Consider the following 21490-nt stretch of genomic DNA (forward strand, 5'->3'; position numbering starts at 1 on the left):
CGTCCCCTCCTGCCCCCGAGTGTGAGGACTAGAGTCCGGTGAGGCTCCTGGGGGCATCATTGTTCTAAGAGTCTGTGTGGCTCCAACGTCTGGGGCATGTGTGATATGCCCAGAGCCTGTGTGGCTCCAGCAGTGGCGCAGTTGGCGCCTAAGGGCCAGTGAGGGCCCTGGTGCAAGTTTGTTGTTCTCCAGGTGCCCAGCACTTTGTGGGCACCTGCCACGTTTAGGCTTTTCGTACTTTGAGACTGGCACCCTGACTTTGGACTCAGGGCGTCGGAGCCCCAACAAGGCCGTTGGCCTAGGGACTGCCACAGGTAGTGGCTCATGTGATAGTATTTGCCTAATGTGAGTTTTGCGCATTGTGATGTGGTGCTAGGAAATGTAATGCATTTAGTATGATTACGCACCTTGATCTTACACCTCTGACTGTTTTTAGACATCATGTGATTCTTGCGCTATCGCTTTACTCTTGACCCCTCTGAATGTGTAGGTTTATGCATCATGTGTCTTACTTTTCCTGCGCTGCACCTCTGAATGTTTAGTCATCATGTGTCTTCTTGCGCTGCACCCCTGAATGTATTTTATTGCATCATGTGCTTTATTCTTAACACCTCTGAATGCTTTAGGCCTCATGTGTTTCTCTTTATTACTCCTCTGAATGTGTTCATGCATCATGGGTAAGGTGTTCTGGTTTATACCCCTAAATGTGTTTATTCTTAGGTGGTTGTCTTTTCTACTCCTCGGAATGTAGGTTTATTGCATCATGAGTAATGTATTCTTTCTTAGACCCCTAAAATGCTGTGTGATACTTAGGTGGTTCTTCTTTCCTAGTACAGGTAGTCCTAGTAAGGTCCTGGTCCCCTGCGTGACAGTCTCCCAAGGAGTTTAGGGTTGCGTAGGTGGTACTTACCTGTTCCCAGTAGTTACTGGATGTGATCTATAACTGTTACTTTGTGTTACAGTGAAGTTTATATACTTTTATTCTAATTTCTACAAGTATTATTTCTATTTCTAGAAGTGCTGATTATGACAGTGGCCTATGTGGCCCTGTCCTGTGTACATAATCCCTTGTGAATATGGCCGTGCCAGTTGGCACAATGTACATGTGTAAGTTCTATCTGATATGTTTTGACAATACAAAAGTTATTTTAATATAACCTTGTGTGGAGTCTCTTTTGTGGTGTGCCTAGTATGTTGTTGCTGTCGTGCGCTGACGCAAATGCTTTACACATCGCCTCCGAGTTTAGCCTAGACTGCCCGCGCCATGCTACCTAGAGGGCGAGCAGGGGTTATCTTGGCGTGTGACTTCCTTGCCCTGACTGGAATGGTGGTTTCTGCCTGGCTTTGGCATAAGCCTTAGCCTACCAGAAATAGCCGGTTTCCAACAGTTACCACTAAATGATAACAAACACAAACCTTATTAACATTTTATTTAGCATTTTAGTTATAGTCATAGCAATACACTGGGATCAGAGAAAAATGTTCAGGGAGTACATGCAGTCAAGATACACAGTTCCCATGAAACAGTCAACAATGCTGTGCTTTCATATGCCGCCCCAAAGTGTGTAACTCAAATCCCCACGCCACTAGTGCACTAGACATTCCCATCATATGTTTAACATAAGCGGTGCATACACACAAGGTCTGGGCATATATCAACTGTAGCAACGCCAATAGAGTACTATCCAAAAATGGGCGCAATGACGTGCAATGTGGCAATTTAGCCTACACCAGTAGGAAATATACCGTGGTCTGCCTATGTGGGGGGGGGGCTTGTTGCTGAACCTGAAGATATGTCCTGAAAGGTCCCCAAACATCTTTGGGCCTGGAACTGGGGGTGAGGGTTGTTGCATAAATATAACTGTTTGTGGAGCAAGATGCCATGCTTATTAGCTACCCCAGCAGGTTGCTACTTCCCTTTTGGCCAGGAGTAAACTAATAGCGACAAACTTGCCGGTTTCCTGTGGGAACTGTGTAACATATCCCAGCAATGCAATCTCAGGTAACAGGACCATAGGAACAGAGCCGGACTGGCCGTTGCGGACACCAGGCAATTGCCTGGTGCGCCGCAAGGCTGGGGGCCGGTTTTGGGCCCCTGGGGGCCATTTTTGTTAGAGTATAGTTTTTGCAGCATAGCTGCAAAATCGGCCCTGTAACAAAATCGTCCGAAAACCGGCCCCGGCAAAGGGCTCAGTCGCACCCCCAACACCCCCCGAGCACTTTGCCAGGGCCGGTTTTTCGTTCCCAGTCCGGCCTTGCATAGGAACCTTGATCATATCGCTCACCATCCCAAGAATGGCCACCCAGTATGAGTGTATGTTCGGACAGGACCAAGCACAAAGCAAGATGAGCGAAGTCGGCGTTCGGAGCGCGACATCTGACGCAATGATGCGATCTGGTAGGGTCTATTCTATGAAGTCTAGCAGGGGTGATGTACATCCTACAAAGAACCTTAAAATTAAGTAATTTGTGTTGGCTGTTGAGGGAGACCTTTTTCATGACAGCGCAGGACGCATTCCATTGCTCATCTGAGATCGGACCTCCCAAGTCTCCCTCCCATGCTTTGCGTATTTTGATGTCATTGATCGGCATAGTGGCAGCGCATGCCCTAAAGAGTTGGGAAACTATGTGGCAAAAAAGCGCTTTGACGCCTCGTCAGGGGTAGTAAGTGCTATATAAATGCAATTACAATACAATACAATACTCCTCTCTCGCTGCCAATCAGCTTCCTATATAACTTCTTTCCAATTTGTCAGAGGCTGTCTTAGAACTGCAATGCGACTACACGTGCCTCCCACAAAATCGGACCCAAGCCAGTATGCCACAAACTCAGTAAAAGAAAATGTTATTTACAATGCAATGGCTCAAACTCAAGCAAAAGCGAGACCAATATGTATTTACAAATGCTTCTTTTCATTCCAGTTACAGCACATGGACTCAGACCTGTGTGTGTGGGTGGGTGGGTGTGAGGGGTAGGGGGAGGGGTGCATGGGCGTGTGCATTTGTTTACTCTTGAGATGCACTCTAGCACCCATTTTAGCTTGCACTTCTTCATACATGCCAACATTTTAGGACAGGGACGTGGGAGATTTAAAGTAAAAAATCGGGAGAATGAAAATTCCACATTGACTTCTATTGTAGAAAATGCATTTCCAGGCGGGAGACAGCTGAAATAAAGGTATTTTTGGCTTGAAAATCGGTAGTCTTCCGCCTGAATCGGGTCTTTTTGGCATGCACGCTTCTTTCTAGAGGCTAGTTTGTCTACCTGCACCCCAAGGTGCACGGCTCGCCTCCCCTGCAGCCGAGGTATATTTCTGGCACAAACATACAGCATTGCTCTGTCTGCATCAGTTGCTCCCTGTACCTCTGATCTCTCCGGTCTGGCGCAAAGATTCACAAGTTCCCTCGCCTAACACCGTAAGGCTTACAGTGTCGCTGTTATTGCTGAGTGAAACCCCTGCAGCACCCCATCCCCTCCCCTCCCACTACTCGCCACCCCCCGTCCTCCTCCCTTCATTTTCCACCTGAGTTCCCAGCGCGGATGTGAAGCGCCCGACCGGAAGCGCCGAAACTTTCTTACCTCTGGTCTCGTGCGCCTGCGCAGTGCAGCGCTGCCCTCTCACCCGCGCTCAAGTATGCCAAGTATGCGAAGAGCAGAGACGAGAGAGGGGCTGAGAGTGCCGGGGGGGAGAGAGAACGAGAGACAGCCCGACTCCGAGTGAGGAGAAGCAGACTGGCCCTGCCACCGAGAGAGACGGAGGGATTGGCCAGACAGAAGAGGAGAGGGCAGCCGGTGCACAGGGAGAGAGAGATCTGCAAAGGGAGTGCGCGGACCGGATCAACGGAGATCTACAGCTGGATCCTTGAGTGGAGATAGCGGGCAGAAGAGACAGACCGGCTGCCCCAGAGGCACGGACACGAGCAGGCACGGTCCGACTCACCCAGACCCCGGCGGCGAGCCTGGATCAGCGGCGGTGAAACAACCCGGCTCTGGATGCAGCTGTGCCCCCGAGAGAGCGGCAGGGGGGCTCGGCAGTAGGGTTCGGACATCTCTGCTCAGTGGAGGCTTGCAGTTCCCGAGGAGTTTAAGAGTTCGTGTTTGAAAGGTCGGAAGCACTCTGTGTGTGGGGAGTATCTCAAGCCCCCCACTCCACCTCCCACAGGATTGGGGGACCCTGTGTGCCAGGTGTATGAGGGCGAAGTCTGTGTGTTGTGTGTATGGATGGAGTATTAGTGTGTAGCTGTCTATGGGAGGACTAGTGCGCATTGTGCATGAGGGGTCCCCTCTGGCAGAGGGTACCTTCCTGCTGAGTGCTGAGCGGGTGCTATGTTTGTGTAACTGGGTTCTCCCCAGTGTGTGAGAGGTGGGGCTCTGCAGAGGGTGTAACCCCTCTGAGGGTCTCTTGTGTGTTTAGGTCGCTCTGGTCTGGCGTGAGATCAATGAGTTGTCTTTGTGGGCAGGGGAGCCCCGTGAGTTGTGACATTGTGGGAGGGACGGGTAGTGTGTGTGTATGAGATCTTATGTTTTGAAAGCTGGGACAGCCCCTTGTATGAGGGAAGGGTGCTGTGTTGTATGTGGATTTAATGGAGGGTCGAGCGTGAAAGGGGGGGCTGGAGGGCAGTACGTGGGAAGAGGTGTGATGTGGTGTTTGTGTGTGGAGGAACTGTTTATGTGCGGTGTAAAAGGCCGGTGTGTGAGTGCCCCGTGAGTGTGGGGGTCCACAAATTGAGAGGGGCCGCTGGTAGGCATGGACTGCTGCTGCCCTCTGTGCCCTCGCTGGGGGCACGGCGAGCCCCGGCCCTGGCCTCGTGGCTCTCGCTGAGGCCGGGCACGGACCGGGGATGGCCGATCCTCTGCGGAGAACTCTATCCAAACTCCGGGGCAAGAAATCCAAGCGGGGCAAAGTGGCAGAGGGCACCAGCACAGCTCCAGAGGAAGACGCACAGATGCCAAGCCAGCACCCACTGGCCAACCAGAACAACAACAACTACAGAGAGGTGCTGTGGGCCGGGGAGGACTGCAGGTGGACGTGTGGTGCCAACATGACGAGGGAGCACTTTTGCAAGCCCGGGGGAGACAACTGCCCCTGCACCGCCTGCCAAGGAGCCGTGCACAAACCGCAGAGACCAGGGTGGGCAGTTGACGGCTGGGGGACCCAGACTGCTGCTGGACAAGGCTGTGAATATTCTGGGTTTATGGGCTATGGGAGAGCTGTGGCACACGAAGATCTCGGTGTGACAAAAGCCCCTCACACTTACGACACACTGAGCCCCACTGCCCTGTCTCCAGCCCCCGGGCATGCCCAGCTCTGCAGTCACTCCAAGGTGGCCACTTACCAGACCCTGCCAGTGGACAGCGCTCAGTGCCCTGACCAGGCGTTTCAGGAGGGGAAGCTGCTTCTCTCCCGCCAGAACGGGTTCATCAGGGCCCAGAACTGCCCACAGCAGCAGTGGCAGCAGGCCAGGGACATCGTGTCGGAGTTGGCCACTGCCCACCCGGGCCAGGCTCGCCACTTCTATGCCAGCTTGCAGCAGAGCTACCGAAGCAGCCAGCACTCGCTGGACAGCGAGGACGACGATTACTACGACAACGACTGCCTGCCCTTCTATGAGCCGCCCGAGCTGTCAGGTGTCCAGGGGGGACAGGACCCTCCCCCCGCGAGGAATGGAGACCCCGCTGGCAAGGGCAGCGCCGGGGTCTCCCAAGAGACGGACCGCCTGCGGAGCCAGCTGCAGGAGGCGTACTACCTGCTGATCCACGCCATGCACGACCTGCCCGTGGAGCGGCGGAGCCCCCTCCCCTCGAGCACTCCCTCCCAGGACAGCATCTGCACCCAGTCCTCCCCCCGGGCGCACTGCTCGTCCGGCGAGGCCAGCCCCCAGCAGGCGTCGGACAGCGAGTCTGCGGCCCCAGCCTCGGGGGCCCTCCCTCCGCGCCGCCACCACTGGAGCAAAAGTGAGGAGACCCTGGGCAGGGAGGGGGCCCTGCCGCCGCTTCACAGGTCCCTCAGTGACAGCGGGATCCAGTACGGCCCTCTGCCCCCCCGCCCGAGGGACAGGCAGGAATGTGGAGGTGGGCCGGACAGTGAGGAGGAGGACTCCCAGTGTCCAGCTGCCGAGGAGCAGGCAGTGCGCTGGGGGCGTGCAGCTAGCGGGGCCGGCCATCCATCACGTGCGGACAAAGAGTGGCTGGGGGGGCTTGGAGACCCCGATCACAGCCCCTCAGGGATGGGCAGCCGGCCAGATGGCCCCCTCCGGGCCTCTGGGGTGACGGTGAGGAAGATGCAGAAGTGGATGTACAAGGGCCGGCTGCTGTCCCTCGAGATGAAGGAGCGCATCATCGGTGGGGCCCTGAGGCCCGGGGGGCTCAGCCCGAGGGACGAGGGGCGAGGAGGAGGCATGGTGCCGGGGAGCGCGCCAAGCAACAGGAGGCAGCGGACAGGTATGCTCTCTTAAGATCAGGACTTTAAACTTCCCCCGTGTAGTAAGCTTTCTTTCCGCCATCGTTGTTTTACTATTATTTTTTTGTAATTTACGTTTCTGACGTGCTTTGTGTTTTGGTTCCAAAATCTCAACTTGTCCCAGGCCAGGTCAAAGTACCATGTAGTGAAGTGTGTGTTTTCTTCGTGCACTTTCCATTTCCCTATTCCAGAGTGGGAAGGGGGTTCAGGGCAACAGTGCATGTTAGAAATCAGGACCCACTGTTTGGTCACGGACAGCACAATCTCTCAGCAACCTCTGGTACAAGTGGCCCAAGTGGTGCAGGCTCTCCGCCTCACCCCCTACTGTTGGCAGCGCACATTATTGACATGTTGTCTTTTCCGTTAGTAAATATATCAATTGCTTCAACTCCTATAGACGGATCCTGTCCTGGCACCTGTTGTGTTTGTGTGTGTAGTGCGCCCGGCGTCTTAGAGAAGAGGCTGCTTCTGAGCACCAGTTCCATTGTAGGATGTAAGCGCATTGTGTCCTGCACAAGTGGTTCCCTCCTTCATGTGGGCAATGTAGTGGCTGGCTCCTTCTATGCTGTCTTTACCCTGAGTTGTGAGTTCTCTACCTGCTATTTACTATTGCCTCCATTTGACATCGTTTATAAGCGCGTCGACTCGTTACATTGGCCGGTTTTGTACATTTGTGTACATGTTATAGACAGGTAGGTGTAAGGCGCGTATCTGCCAGTGAAACTCGCCACCATCTGAGTTTCATTTCCCACAAGCAGCCAAGGCGCATGTTATCACAGAGGCCCATTAAACAGAGCGCTGTAACATCTATAATTTGGAGCGCTTAGAAATGGCCAATGGGTGGTTTGAAGCGCTGTATATTATTGAACGAGGGAGTTGCAATCGGCTTGACAGGGGCCTGGTTTTTCGGGTGGAGGGAGACAACTATCACAGTTTTGAAAGCCACTCGGGTGGAAGCATGGATACCGTTTTCGAAAGGACTCCGATTTGAAACAGCGCGTACTGACTGTATTTAAGAAACTCATTTATGCGCCAGTGCACTTGCCATGTTTGTTTCACAGGGTTTAGTGAAACGCACACGCTTTTTTGTTGCGATCCGTTTGGTCAAATGAAATGCATCACCACAGCCCCAGAACATGGTATCCGTCGGACGGGCTCTGAATGTTATCAATTTCTTAATGATGCTTTTTTTTCCCACTTGTCTTGTGCCACATTAGATGCGTTTGATGGAGCGTTACGGGCACGGACACTGTAGATGGTTCATACAGCTTGTACATGCAGGTGTAGTGTACTTGTGGTTCATACAGCGTGCACCTGCAGGTGTAGTGTGCTCGTGGCCCATACAGCGTGTACCTGCAGGTGTAGTGTGCTCGTGGCCCGTACAGCGTGTACCTGAGGGTGTAGTGTGCTCGAGGTCCATACTGCGTGTACCTGAGAGTGTAGTGTGCTCGTGGTCCATACAGCATGTACCTGCAGGTGTAGTGTGCTCGAGGTCCATACTGCATGTACCCAAGGGTGTAGTGTGCTCGAGGTCCATACTGCGTGTACCCGAGGGTGTAGTGTGCTCGAGGTCCATACTGCGTGTACCCGAGGGTGTAGTGTGCTCGTGGTTCATACAGCGTGTACCCGAGGGTGTAGTGTGCTCGAGGTCCATACTGCGTGTACCCGAGGGTGTAGTGTGCTCGAGGTCCATACTGCGTGTACCCGAGGGTGTAGTGTGCTCGAGGTCCATACTGCGTGTACCCGAGGGTGTAGTGTGATCGAGGTCCATACTGCGTGTACCTGAGGGTGTAGTGTGCTCGTGGTCCATACACAGTGTAACTGCAGGTGTAGTGTGCTCGTGGTTCATACAGCGGGTACCCGAGGGTGTAGTATGCTTGAGGTCCATACTGCGTGTACCCGAGGGTGTAGTGTGCTTGAGGTCCATACTGCGTGTACCCGAGGGTGTAGTGTGCTCGTGGTTCATACAGCGTGTATCCGAGGGTGTAGTGTGCTCGAGGTCCATACTGCGTGTACCCGAGGGTGTAGTGTGCTCGAGGTCCATACTGCGTGTACCCGAGGGTGTAGTGTGATCGAGGTCCATACTGCGTGTACCCGAGGGTGTAGTGTGCTCGAGGTCCATACTGCGTGTACCCGAGGGTGTAGTGTGCTCGTGGTTCATACAGCGTGTACCCGAGGGTGTAGTGTGCTCGTGGTTCATACAGCGGGTACCCGAGGGTGTAGTATGCTTGAGGTCCATACTGCGTGTACCCGAGGGTGTAGTGTGCTTGAGGTCCATACTGCGTGTACCCGAGGGTGTAGTGTGCTCGTGGTTCATACAGCGTGTACCCGAGGGTGTAGTGTGCTCGAGGTCCATACTGTGTGTACCCGAGGGTGTAGTGTGCTCGAGGTCCATACTGCGTGTACCCGAGGGTGTAGTGTGATCGAGGTCCATACTGCGTGTACCTGAGGGTGTAGTGTGCTCGTGGTCCATACACAGTGTAACTGCAGGTGTAGTGTGCTCATGGTCCATACTGCGTGTACCTGCAGGTGTAGTGTGCTCGTGGTTCATACAGCGGGTACCCGAGGGTGTAGTATGCTTGAGGTCCATACTGCGTGTACCTGCAGGTGTAGTGTGCTCGTGGTCCATACTGCGTGTACCTGAGGGTGTAGTGTGCTCGTGGTTCATACAGCGGGTACCCGAGGGTGTAGTAGGCTTGAGGTCCATACTGCGTGTACCTGCAGGTGTAGTGTGCTCGTGGTCCATACTGCGTGTACCTGAGGGTGTAGTGTGCTCGTGGTTCATACAGCGTGGACCTGCAGATGTAGTGTGCTCGTGGTCCATACACAGTGTATCTGCAGGTGTAGTGTGCTTGTGGTTCATACAGCGTGCACCTGCACATGCCACCGCGGACACGCGCAGCGGGCACGCCAAAGGCAAGCCCTTCTGTGCCTGACAGGGGCCAGAACCCCTGCTGGTTCCGAGCCAGGTGTGCACTACAGCTTTCAGCAGCTATATGCGATCGGCCCCATGCAGGGAGAGGAGTACAAGCACAGTTTAATGGCAGAGATTAACAACAGGAAGTGCAATCACTGCTCCTTTACGTTTAGCCCACAGTTAGAGCCCAGGGAGACTGGTCAGAGATTGAGCCTCTCCATGATCAACTGTGGATCTATGATGAAGCAGAGACGGGATATCTATGACCATCTGATGGACAGATAGATGTCCTGTTCCTCACAGAAACGTGGCTAAACGAGGATGCAGCCCCTGACATCCTGGAGGCCCTCCCCAATGGATATGGCATTGCGAGGGTAGACAGATCCACTGGGAGAGGAGGTGGGATTGCAATAATCTATAGGCATTCAATACAGTGAACCCTTGAGCCCACTAACATCACGATTAGGGAAGGAGGGTTCTTCACCATAACTGTATCTAACAACTACATCATAAAGGGCCTTCTGGTGTATAGACCCCAGGATCTTCCACACGGTTTGCTCCCAGCCTGTTTGATTGTCTGGTCCATCCAGCAATGTGGTATGAGAAACTGCTGCTATTAGGAGACCTGAACTTGCATTTTGATGATGCTGCCGAGTCTGGGGCATAAGGGATCTGCCAAGAATTGCCAGCATTACAGATGACACTTAAATCAGACCTCCCCACTCATCTACTGGGCCACTTACTCAACCCAATCTTTGCTAATAGGGATGTGCTAGATATTGAGCCGCCACGTCCGTTCCCCATGTCGGATCACTTTGTGATCTCTTTTAAGCTGCGGATGCCGGCTCGAAAGGCACAAAAGACAGTGGAATTCAGGACAAAACACAGGAGATGGGCGAGCTTCTCACAAGAGAACTTTAACAAAGCGCTCTTATAGGGCGGACCCCCGGACGGGCGGGATATTGACTCGGCCTGTGAGGCCTTAGATAGGTGCATCACGGAGGCACTTGACAGTTGTGCATCCTGGGACGCTAAGACGTCCAGAAGGCAAGCAAAATCAGCCCTTTGTTTGGAGATGAGCTCAGAATGGCAAAAGCTGCCTGTAAACGCTTGGAACGACGATGGAGAAGGGATTTCTCGGTTCCAAGTATGAAAAGGTACAAAGTGAGTCTCAAGCGCTATCATGACCTCATTAGGAAATCAAGAGCCTCCTACTATAAGGAGAGAATCGAGAGTGCTGACAACTCGGTAAAAGAGATGTTTACCATTCACAAAGAGATCTCCTGCTTGGCCAATATCACTGCACCAATTATAGGTTCAGTGGAATCCTGTAACCGGGTAGCAAAGTTCTTTGCTGGAAAGGTTGAGAAGATATATTCCACCTTCTCTGTCTCAGCAAGGGTGGGGCGCTCTGAGGTTGCGGCCCCCACTAACGTAAAAGGTGGAGAAGGTCTGGACATCTTCATCATCCCTGACCACGAGATCTTAATAAAGATAGTGAGCAGCATTAAGTCTGGTTCCCCCAGAGATCCTTGTAGGCCTGGGGTGCTGAGCGGGAGTATGGAATGCCTTGAACCTTATATCAGGCATCTGTTAGAGCTCTCCTTTAGTTCAGGCATTGTGCCAAAGAAATGGAAGGAGGCTGTAGTCTTACAGCTGAAAAAGAAGCCTAATGTCAGCATGGACCAGCTAGACAATTTGCGTCCTATCTCCCTACTCCCATACTTTCCAAAAATTGCAGAGAAGGTAGTGAACAACCAGGTGGCGGCTCATATCGACAAACATAGCCTTCTCCACCCCACCCAGTCCGACTTCCGAGCATCGTATTCCACCGGATCGGCCCTGCTCCTTTCCATTGAGACTATTCAGAGGTACGTTGATGAGGGACAGACGGCGACCTTAATTTTGTTAGATCTGAATGCCGCCTTCGACACTGTGGCTCATCACACGTTGCTACAATGTCTCAGAAAGGGAGGGGTGGGTGGTAAAGCTTTGAAATGGATGGAATCTTTCCTGCTGGACCGCGGTTTTCAGGTAGCACAGGGACCTTATCTGTCTAAGAACATCAGGCTGAAACCGGGGGTGCCTCAGGGGTCCACACTCAGTCCAACGCTATTCAATCTTTGTCACCCCTGTAGCAGAGATTGCTGGAAAGTTTGGTGTTGAAGTCGTGTTCAACGCCGATGACACGCAACTGGTTGTGTCCCTAGCACAAGCTGATGGTAAGGCAGCCATCAATTTCAGCACATGCATGCAAGAACTAGCAGTATGGATGGCCAACAACTGCCTTAAATTGAATGGGAGCAAAACGGAAGTGCTGGTTATTGGTAAAGCACCTTCTCTCTAGACATCGGCTTGGTGGCCACATACCCTGGGTCCTAGCCCTGTGCCTAGTGAACAGGTCAAGAACCTAGGGGTGTGGCTTGACCCCAAGCTCTCGTTTGACCACCATACAAGGCGGGTGGCAGGCACATGTTTTGGAGTCCTGCGCGGACTCCAGAAGACATTGGACCTGCTGCCTACCACAGCCATGAAAACCATGGTCCATGTTCTTGTAACTTCTAGGCTGGACTATGGAAATGTCCTTTACCTGGGTGCTAATGTCAACTGCATACAGAGGCTTCAACGTATCCAAAATGCAGAAGCCTGCGTGGTTCTGATGCTACCCAAGAGAGCCTCCTCCAGGAAGGCCCTGGTCACCCTGCATTGGCTCCCAGTCAAGGAGCGAATCCTGTTTAAGGCTCTGTGTGTGAGCCATAGGATTCTACACACAGTAAGGGGCCCACATACCTACATAACCTTCTGACTTCGTATACCCCTTCACGCCAACTTAGATCTAGCGGAATGGGGCAGGTCAGGATACCCACCATCAGGAGGGCAAGAATGGGCGGGCGCTCCTTCTGTTTCATGGCGGCTTAACAATGAAACAAACTCACAGGGGGCCTTCGGTTGGAGGCCACGGAGACAGCTTTCCGTAGGAAATTGAAAACCTTCCTATTCCCCACTGATTAGTTAATGAGTGTCGGGGTCTGAATGGGGGGAGGGGGCGTTTGGTAATCTGCTTCTTTGCTTGTTGGTACCTTAGCGCGGGGACACACTAGCCTTGTGTAACCAGGCGCTTTATAAACTAGTATATTATTATTATTATTAGTGTGCTCGTGGTCCACACAGCGTGCACCTGCAGGTGTAGTGTGCTTGTGGTTCATACAGCGTGTACCTGCAGGTGTAGTGTGCTCGTGGTCTATACAGCATGTACCTGCAGGTGTAGTGTGCTCGTGGTCCATACATCGTGTACCTGCAGGTGTTGTGTGCTTGTGGTTCATACAGCATGGACCTGCAGGTGTAGTGTGCTTGTGGTCCATATTTCGTACACCTGCAGGTGTAGTGTGCTTGTGGTTCATACAGCGTGGATCTGAAGGTGTCGTGAGCTTGTGGTCCATACAGCATGCACCTGCAGGTGTAGTGTGCTTGTGGTCCATACAGCGTGTACCTGCAGGTGTAGTGTGGTCGTGGTCCATACAGCGTGCACCTGCAGGTGTAGTGTGCTCGTGGTCCATACATCGTGTGTGTAGTGTGCTCGTGGTCCATACAGCGTGCACCTGCAGGTGTAATGTGCTCGTGGTTCATACAGCGTGCACCTGCAGGTGTAGTGTGCTCGTGGTCCATACACAGTGTACCTGCAGGTGTAATGTGCTCGTGGTCCATGCAGCGTGTACCTGAGGGTGTAGTGTGCTCGTGGTCCATACAGCGTGGACCTACAGGTATAGTGTACTTGTGGTCCACACAGCATGCAGCTGCAGTGTGCTTGTGGTCCATACAGCGTGCACCTGCAGGTGTAGGGTGCTCGTGGTCCTTACAGCGTGCACCTGTAGGTGTAGTGTGCTCGTGGTCCATACACTATGTACCCGCTTGTGTAGTATCCTTGTGGTCCATACACCATGTACCCGCTTGTGTAGTGTGCTTGTGGTTCATACAGTGGGTATCCTCAGTTGTAGTGTGCTGCAGGTGTAGTGTGCTTGTGGTCCATACAGCTTGTACCTGCTGATGAAGGGTGCTTAGTGTTCCATACACCGGGTACCCGCAGGTGTAGTGTGCTGCAGGTGATGTGTGCTTGTGGTCCTTACTTTCTATACACGCACGTGAAATGTGTCTGTCATCCACTTATTCATTTATTGTGTACCTGGAAGCGCTCATGCTTCCCTTGCAAAATTGGATTGAAGTGTGAGAATTTAACCTGCAGGTGTGCACACATTTACAAAGGAATACATGAATGCCATCGGCATAAATATGAGATTATTTGCACGTCTCCGCACCTGGCCTGTGCCTTGCCTGATGTGAGTAGAAATCATAAAATGCCCTTTTAAAAACTGAAGGCCTAGTTAATAAATATAGTGTGTCCCACAAGTACTCACTTTCCACCCGAAAACCAATTGTGTGAGCTGCAGTATTCCTGCTCCCTTGGGCCGACCTCGTGTGCACAAAAGACGATGCGCTTTATTACCACACGGTCCTTTGTCTTGTCTCGTGCAGACATTTGCCATTTCAAGTTGATGCCATGGGCTTGACGTAGCCAACCACACGATCCCCCGTCCATACACGCACGCGCGTGCAGACTGTTGTGGTAACGCTGCTGTTGTGGAACAAAGACTCATTGTGTATTTCTTTCTCTGTGTGATGGTAAAGAGATGGTTATGATTAAGGCGCACTGATTTCGATTTTTTTCTAATTTTACTCCTGAATACAACCAGAAATTCAGCTGTATTTCTTTTTAAAGGGAAAAATGCCGAATGGAGCTTTTCTTCTGAATGACTCCCCGCCCCCCATAATATCTAGGATAAAGAAAACAGATGTATGCGTGGAAATTGAAGCAAAGTATAGATTTCTTTGGTACATGCCAGAAAATCTATTGAACAGTGAAAAAGATGTAAATATTTGCAGGGCATGGGCGTGAGCTTAGGAACGGTACATTTCAGAAGGTGTCCTGAGTTTTGTTTCCATGAGTCTGATTCACACAAAAAATATAAATCTACCCGCATGGGTGCTTGGGTTAAGTGGAGATGTACACTTTTTTGGGGAATTTACAAATATTCCAGAAGTACTGCTTGAAACTTGGGACAGTCACAGTTTTCCAGTGTTCCTCCATGGATGTACATGGAGTACGTTAACCCTAGTGTAAGTGCTTTGCCAAAGTTGTTATGCACTTGATCACTTTAAATACACACCTCCAAGGGAAAAATAACTACCCTCACACTTCCACCAATTTGGGGGTTATTCCATCCCTGGACAGGGATTACTCCTGGCCTTGATAAAAAAGTAAATTTTTGACCTAATTTGGGCCTGCATTGGGCCTTAGAATAATTTGAAATGTACAACTTTGTCGGTGTTTGTCAAGTTTCTTTCCTTGTCACCACCATCCAGGAATGCCCATTCCTCGGCGCTGGGAAAAAATTAACTCCAGCGTAATAATATCCCCAACTCATGTAATATGGGCGCAAATATAAACGTACAGTTAGTTATACATCATGCCAGTTGGCACCTGCTTTAAATGTGGCTGCACACGTGGTCTTATGGATCGCCAGGCAACTTCGATCGGGTAAAAAACACGAGGGTATTTTTTTTCGGTTTAAAATGCCACCTTAAACCAGTAAGTCGTAGTGCGGCTAATTAAAACAGCAGGGATCAAGACCAAACTATAGCTGTAGTTTAAATCCTAGCAGGTCGTCGGAGGGCGCGAAACACCCACCATGTGCTACTGGTCAAGTGGGCTTCCCACTAGAACTTTCAACTAAAAGCTTAACACACTTATACATTTTGTTTTGAAAGCAGTGGCTCCTGCACAAATATGTTACTTAAGACAGTAAAGGATATTTGATTTTGGCCAAATTTATTTTCTCAAAGTCATATAAACGTGCATACGCCCTTGGAGTAATTAGTAATGCTTTACACTTTAATTTTCCAAAATTCGCACCCAGCATGGGGCCCACAAAAACAAATGCTGCCTTTCAGCCATTTAGTAAAACGTTTAGCACAGCTGTAATACCGATTGTTAAACAAACACGCTCCCTTCTTAGATCCTTGCTCTCACCGTTTTGTTTGTGGAAAATGTAAGTATTTGCGAAGTATGAGGCGGCTTCTCATTACCAGGACCGCAGCGCGCGCTGTCAAGTCTGTGCAGGCCCCGGGGTGAGTTGGGAAATGCGAACAGATTGCGGGGGGTGTTCTGCGCTGTAAGCCCTTCTCAAATAAGTGCTTATTGGCGGAGGCCGAGTGCGCTGCCAGGAATGTCATGGCGGCATGTGTTGTCAGAATTACCCTGTGCCTTAACTTATTGTTTTCAGAGTGGGAGATGGCCCTGGGCCCAGATTCCAGACGCATGTGCCATTAGACTGTAGACAGAAAGGTGCTGATTATTTCTCGGCTGCGCGTTTTCTGAGAGGAATGTTGCACGGGTTTCTCGTCACAGCCAACCCCGCGAAAGGCTTGTTGATTTATTTACAATCTGGTAAACTAGGCACTGAACCAGGGGGTTGTAATGGGCGCCTGAGTTCTAATGGCAGCTTGGCACTCACCCATAGTGTGATTGAGGGCAAACCACATTATCATAAAGCACAAAGGACATAGAAGTACTTGAACCAATCGAAGTCATTGATAATGTCTCTCCGAGTACATTCCGTTCAATGTTTTTTTTTAGCTCGTCTGCACAAATATCGACAGAGAACAACCATGTACACATCTGGTTTTGCCCTGACATGCAATAGAGACATTCCGGCCTCGATTTACTCACTGCATCGACTCTTAACAAGGGCATTTTGTAATACATAAAACACTACTCATGGGGAACCCTTTTATGCCCTCTTACATGCCTTTGTGAATTGGCCCCAAAACATGTACAATTAGAAAAATAGGAATATTCATAAACAGTTACTACAAATAGAAAGGACTGTGCCCTATTTGCAATTTACTAATATCGTGTTGACATGTCAAGGCTGACTCACATAAACAAAGGCGAGTATGTAGCCGAGTACTCTGGTAGTGGTACTTCCTGTACTCATAAATACGTTTGTGAATAGACCTTTTATCTTACCTCGAATCGTAAAAATGTGGACGTAAATATGCAATATTTTAAAACACAGTGGCTCGTTCTGTATATATTGCTGTACATTTACAGGTTTCCGGTTTCCTTTCTATGATATCATGTTTCATTAATCCAGCCTCAACTGAACTCGCATACACAATAGCGTTCTGTGCAGTCATGTTACTTAGTTACTTAGTTTTTTGAGCGCACAGCTGCCCCAGCGAAGGGGCAGAAGTCCCTTCTGTTCTAGAAGCTTAATGTACAATACAACAGTTTTCTGTTAACACTCCACTGCCCTAAATCTTTAGGAACGCGCAGTAAACGATTTTAATTTTTTTTTATGTATATCGTTTGCTTCTAAATATTTTGCAATAATATTAATGAGGCACAAAGTTAAAAATAAATATGACACGTGGAGAATTGTTGGAAACCGTAATGAACAGCACAAAACTTTGTCAATTATCTTTATAGTTTTAGTTTTAAGTTTGTATGTGTTTTTTTCTGGATTTACTATAAATTGCAAAAGCACAATAGAAAGAAAGTAATACTTTAATCCCAATTTAGATTCTCTCGAAGTGCTGACATAAGATAGACGCATTGTTCTAATTTCAAGCATATCGTCTTGGGCATTTTATTTATCCAGTGGTCACTGCGCCTAGAAATAATGCTTCCTTGGCAACCAATCCTGGCCTGCTTCCTTGACGACCATTCCTGCTTCCTTGACAACCATGTTGCACAGTTTCTTGAGAGCGTGAGGTGGATTTTACATTCCTCTTTAGATAAATCAACTGAATTACCAACTTCCTAAGCAGCTTCCGATGTTTCAAACCGGGTTAATGTACTGAAATAAAATTGAGAACTAGATAATCATTTGTTGTAGTATGCGGAGGAAAATATTTTTTTTCAACTGTAAAATATTTTTTTGTGGCATAGCCAATGCTTATTTGTTTTTGCGATGTAATTTAGTAGTGGGTGCATTTTATGAAAGCTTGCTATTTATTTATATTTATTTATTTTTTGCATTTATAATGCGCGCAGATACCCACAAAGGGTTTCCCGGCGCCAGGACTAAGAGACCGACAACACAGAAAGCAACACGGCCAGCGACCACAATTATTTATTGAAAAGCCAGGTTTTAACGCTTTTCTTAAAACTGGCAAAGTTCTCCTCCTTTCGTAGAGCTGGGGGAAGGGAGTTCCAAAGGACTGGTCCCAGATGGGAAAAGGATTTCCCTCCTACTCTGGCCAGTTTAAATCTAGGAACCACAAAATTTGCTCCATTTGAAGAACGGAGATTGCGTGCAGGAGAGTAGGGCCTAACTAATTTTTGCAAATACTTTGGTGCGGTTCCTGCCTTAATTTTAAACATATAGGTCAGGGCTTTGAACCGAACCCGATTCTCCACCCTGAGCCAGTGTAGGTCCTTAAGATGCTTCGAAATCCTTGCTGTCCTGGGGATTTTACACAGCAGCCTGGCTGCGGAGTTCTGGACTATCTGAAGCTGCCTGATCACGGCTAAGTTGGAACCCAGGTATAAGATGTTACCGTAGTCAAGCCGAGATGTAATGAGGGCATTGACTACGGTCTTCTGGGTATCAACAGGCAGCATCCAGATAATCTTCCGCAGCCATTTGAGGATAGTGAAGCAAGTACCAGCCACTTTGTTGACCTGCTGTTTCATCGATAGTGTGTCATCGATGTGCACCCCTAAGTTTCTGACATGGGTAGCTGGAATAGGAAAAGCGCCCAAAGATGGCGGCCAGTGAGTATCCAGTGAGGGCCACTTGTAGCCACTCTTAGCCATATATTCAAAGACCCTAATTCACTTAATTAATTTGTTACTTTTTGTAATCTGCTCGTGGTTTGTAGTAAACATATGATAAAAGGAATAAGACGTTTTTATAAAAGTATTTGCACGTTAGATCTGCACTAACTGAGTAACTTAATTGGATGAACGGGAGCTCTGGTGTAAAGTCCAATTTTTAAGGTGCAAATGGTGTTTAGTGCTTCCTGATGATGGCTTATATGTTTTTATACCTACTTTAATGACATACAATTGATTCTATTTACATCTTAGAACTGGCTATAGGTGTCTGTTGGTTTCAGTTTACGCTTTTGTTTCTGAAGGGCAAATGTAGTCCAGTGTCCAGAAAATGCATATGCTACAACCCAGCTAGGTCAAAACTGATTGCCACTGGTTTATTGGAATTTATATCATGAAGGAACACTGCAAGAAATATGTTCAGAATGTTTGTTATGTTCTGTTTTATGAACTCTAATATTTAATAGAGATTTTGTCAGGTTAAGAGCACCTATTGTATTTTGTAACACAGCAGCAGCTCACTAATACTATTGCAAATAATGTATGTGATCCCCACCCATTTCTCATATGCGAGGTCCTATTTTGAATCAAAATGAACTATTTATAGTGTGGATGTTGCATGAAACATAAACACAGCTTTTCTCCACAAAATGTCTGTTATAGACTGCCACACATCTCCCATATTAAAAATAAATTAAAGGACAACAGAATTTAAAACACCCTCACTAGAAATTATTCAAGGTCATCAGGTTAAGATTCTCTGCAGAACAGAGCTGGTTCTATCAGGGGGGGTCCTGAAAAACTGGGGTCCTGGGCCAGTGCCCACTTTCCCCATGGCTTAAAACATATCTGCAAACTAGAGCACACTTCCGACTCTTCTCCAAGGCGTTAACGCCTTCTCGTTGTTATATATGGGCAATGGATCCCAAGGGATGAAAAAATACCATCAGAGATGGATTGTCCATTATCATCTCGGAACTTTGATTCTTTCTTCCATCACATTGTACCAGGACCAGACTCTTGTGAGACTACAATAGGTGGTTTGCAGCACTTAAACACCTCCCACCCAAAAATAAAAATAACAACTTGAGCACGATCGCATGAACACCATGTGCCTGCAATTCTCACGGAAGGGAAAAAAGGCACATGGGCATGTTTAAAAATAATAGCAACAGTGTATATACACGTTACGTTGTGTCTAGGTCTTATAAATGCCAACATTACGAAACACAATGCATGTAAATTTAACATCCTCTGAAATACGAAGGCTCGAATCGAACAGGCAACTTGTAGACCCTGAGTCACCCAGACCCTCCCTATCAGAAGGCACTGTGTCTCCATGAGATTGTACCTGGGATGCAGAAATGCTCAAAACTGATGCTGTCCTCAGCAACTAAGTACTATTGTGTTTTCTAACTAGGCCCTTGGCAGATTGACATGTATTTGCAACATTTTCTGTGAAAACGTGTTTTCTATAACAACGTGTTTTCTGTAATTTATCCTCAGCACAACGACTCAAACTATCTCACTATGTTTTTTAGGTCTTGTATTCAGACAACCTTCAGCTGCCTGATTTCCAAATACCTCTTGTGGACCATACCAAAAACGTACAGTGGGTTTAGAGCCTGCCCATTTCTTACCATTGGTTGGCTTTCCTGTCACTCATTTGCTTGTTTTTTATTCAATGCCTTTACTTTCTGTTCACGTCACTCCCTTAGATCATAGCTTGTTTACCATTCTTTTGATCGGATGACTTGTATCTTTCATTTGTTCACGTTCATGGAAAATTACTTTTTTCTTTTTTCAGTGCCCCATGAGGTACAGTTGTTTACTGACTCACTCATACGCTGCTCTCCTCAAATATCCACCCTGCATAGTCAATTTTTCTCCCTCATCCTCTCCCACCTAGCCCATTGCTTTCTCGCAAACACAACAGTGATGGACAGAATGTGGATCAATGTCACACATTCACCCCAGTCCAAAGATCTGGGCCCAAATCCATCGTTTTTCCACTCCACACCACCCTGGGTTAGACAATGGCGATATGCAAATCAGCGCTGACCCTGTGCCCCATGGGAAGAGTCCAGTCCGAACTACAAAAGCCATGTCCTTCCCAGAACGGAAACAAGCATCCATTGCTTTCTCGCACCTTCCTGGCTTTTCTTTTTTTTTTATGTATGTTTTTTTTTCTTCTCCAGCCCAACCTCAAGAACCTCATTTGCATCCCCACTCACTCCACGCAGCTTCTGGGCCATTTTCATGTTGCTCCCCTGCCCCTCCTGTGCTATGTGCTGCAGGTCCGCTCCTATTTCCTCTATCTTTGCTCCCCACCCAATCCCCTTTACTTCCTCCTCGCCCTCCGCATTGCGTCCCCTCCATCTTGTACTGGTTTTAGAAAAAAAGCCTGCCAGCTGCTGTTTGCTGCTGGGCCCCTCATGTCGCACATGTTGACATAGGTTTTTGTTATTTATCCCTCCAAGATTGACTTCTGCTATCTCAGAATGGTATATAAAAAAATAAACAGTGTTGCCTGTGTTATTGTGTATGCACGTGCATGCATGGTGGGACATGCATAGATTGCCTTGCTGCGCATGCACCATGACACATACATGCACCCTGACTCATGCACTGTTTACAAACATCACAGTTTTCTTCTTTTTATGGTGACGAAGTGCAGAATCACCCAAAACTTTTATTCTGGCTGATGCTCAACAGCTTTGGCAAATATCATTGGCACAGCCAATTCGTTGAAAAGGTGTGCCCTGTTGACTTGGCCAGTGCTTTTTTTATTATAGTTTGTCACCAGTTTAATTGAACCATACAAACAAATATTACTGTTCTAGTATGAAACACTTCCATAGATCACATACACAAAACATTTAATTTACAGTTAAAAGGTCTCATTTAGTAACCTAAAACAGTGGCATTTGTCACTAAATAATACAGATCGACATTTTACAGATCAAAGGTTCCAGCCAGCCATGTAAAAACAGTCCCATTCATCTCAAAAGTAGCTTTTATGTTCTAACAGTAGCTAAACAGCATTCTAAAGGTTTTGTAATTGGAGTAGGTGTGAACATTCAGTCATGAAATGCTGCACCATGTCCACCTTGCTACCACACAGTCAACTGTCTCGTCCCCTTTCTGATACCTGCCGAGGCTCCCCAGGTCAAGAGCACAGGATAATTGTGCCTCCCCTCAAGACATATTCCTCTA

At 48.7% G+C, this 21490-nt stretch overlaps 1 protein-coding gene across 3 annotated transcripts in view; it reads left to right on the plus strand.

Moving 5' to 3' along the window:
- Positions 1-3623: 3623 nt before the first annotated feature.
- The window catches only part of SYDE2 (synapse defective Rho GTPase homolog 2), a 200441-nt gene continuing 182574 nt past the window's right edge, over positions 3624-21490 (plus strand). For 2 of the 3 annotated variants that reach the window (XM_078645550.1, XM_078645551.1), the window contains exon 1: positions 3624-6442. In XM_078645550.1, the coding sequence (XP_078501676.1) occupies positions 4843-6442 (1600 nt within the window). In that variant the 5' untranslated portion in view covers positions 3624-4842. The remainder of the gene's footprint in view (positions 6443-21490) is intronic. The other variant, XM_078645552.1, reaches the window with a different exon arrangement.

The sequence above is a fragment of the Lissotriton helveticus genome, chromosome 1_1 (assembly GCF_964261635.1).
Source record: "Lissotriton helveticus chromosome 1_1, aLisHel1.1, whole genome shotgun sequence".
NCBI lineage: Eukaryota > Metazoa > Chordata > Amphibia > Caudata > Salamandridae > Lissotriton > Lissotriton helveticus.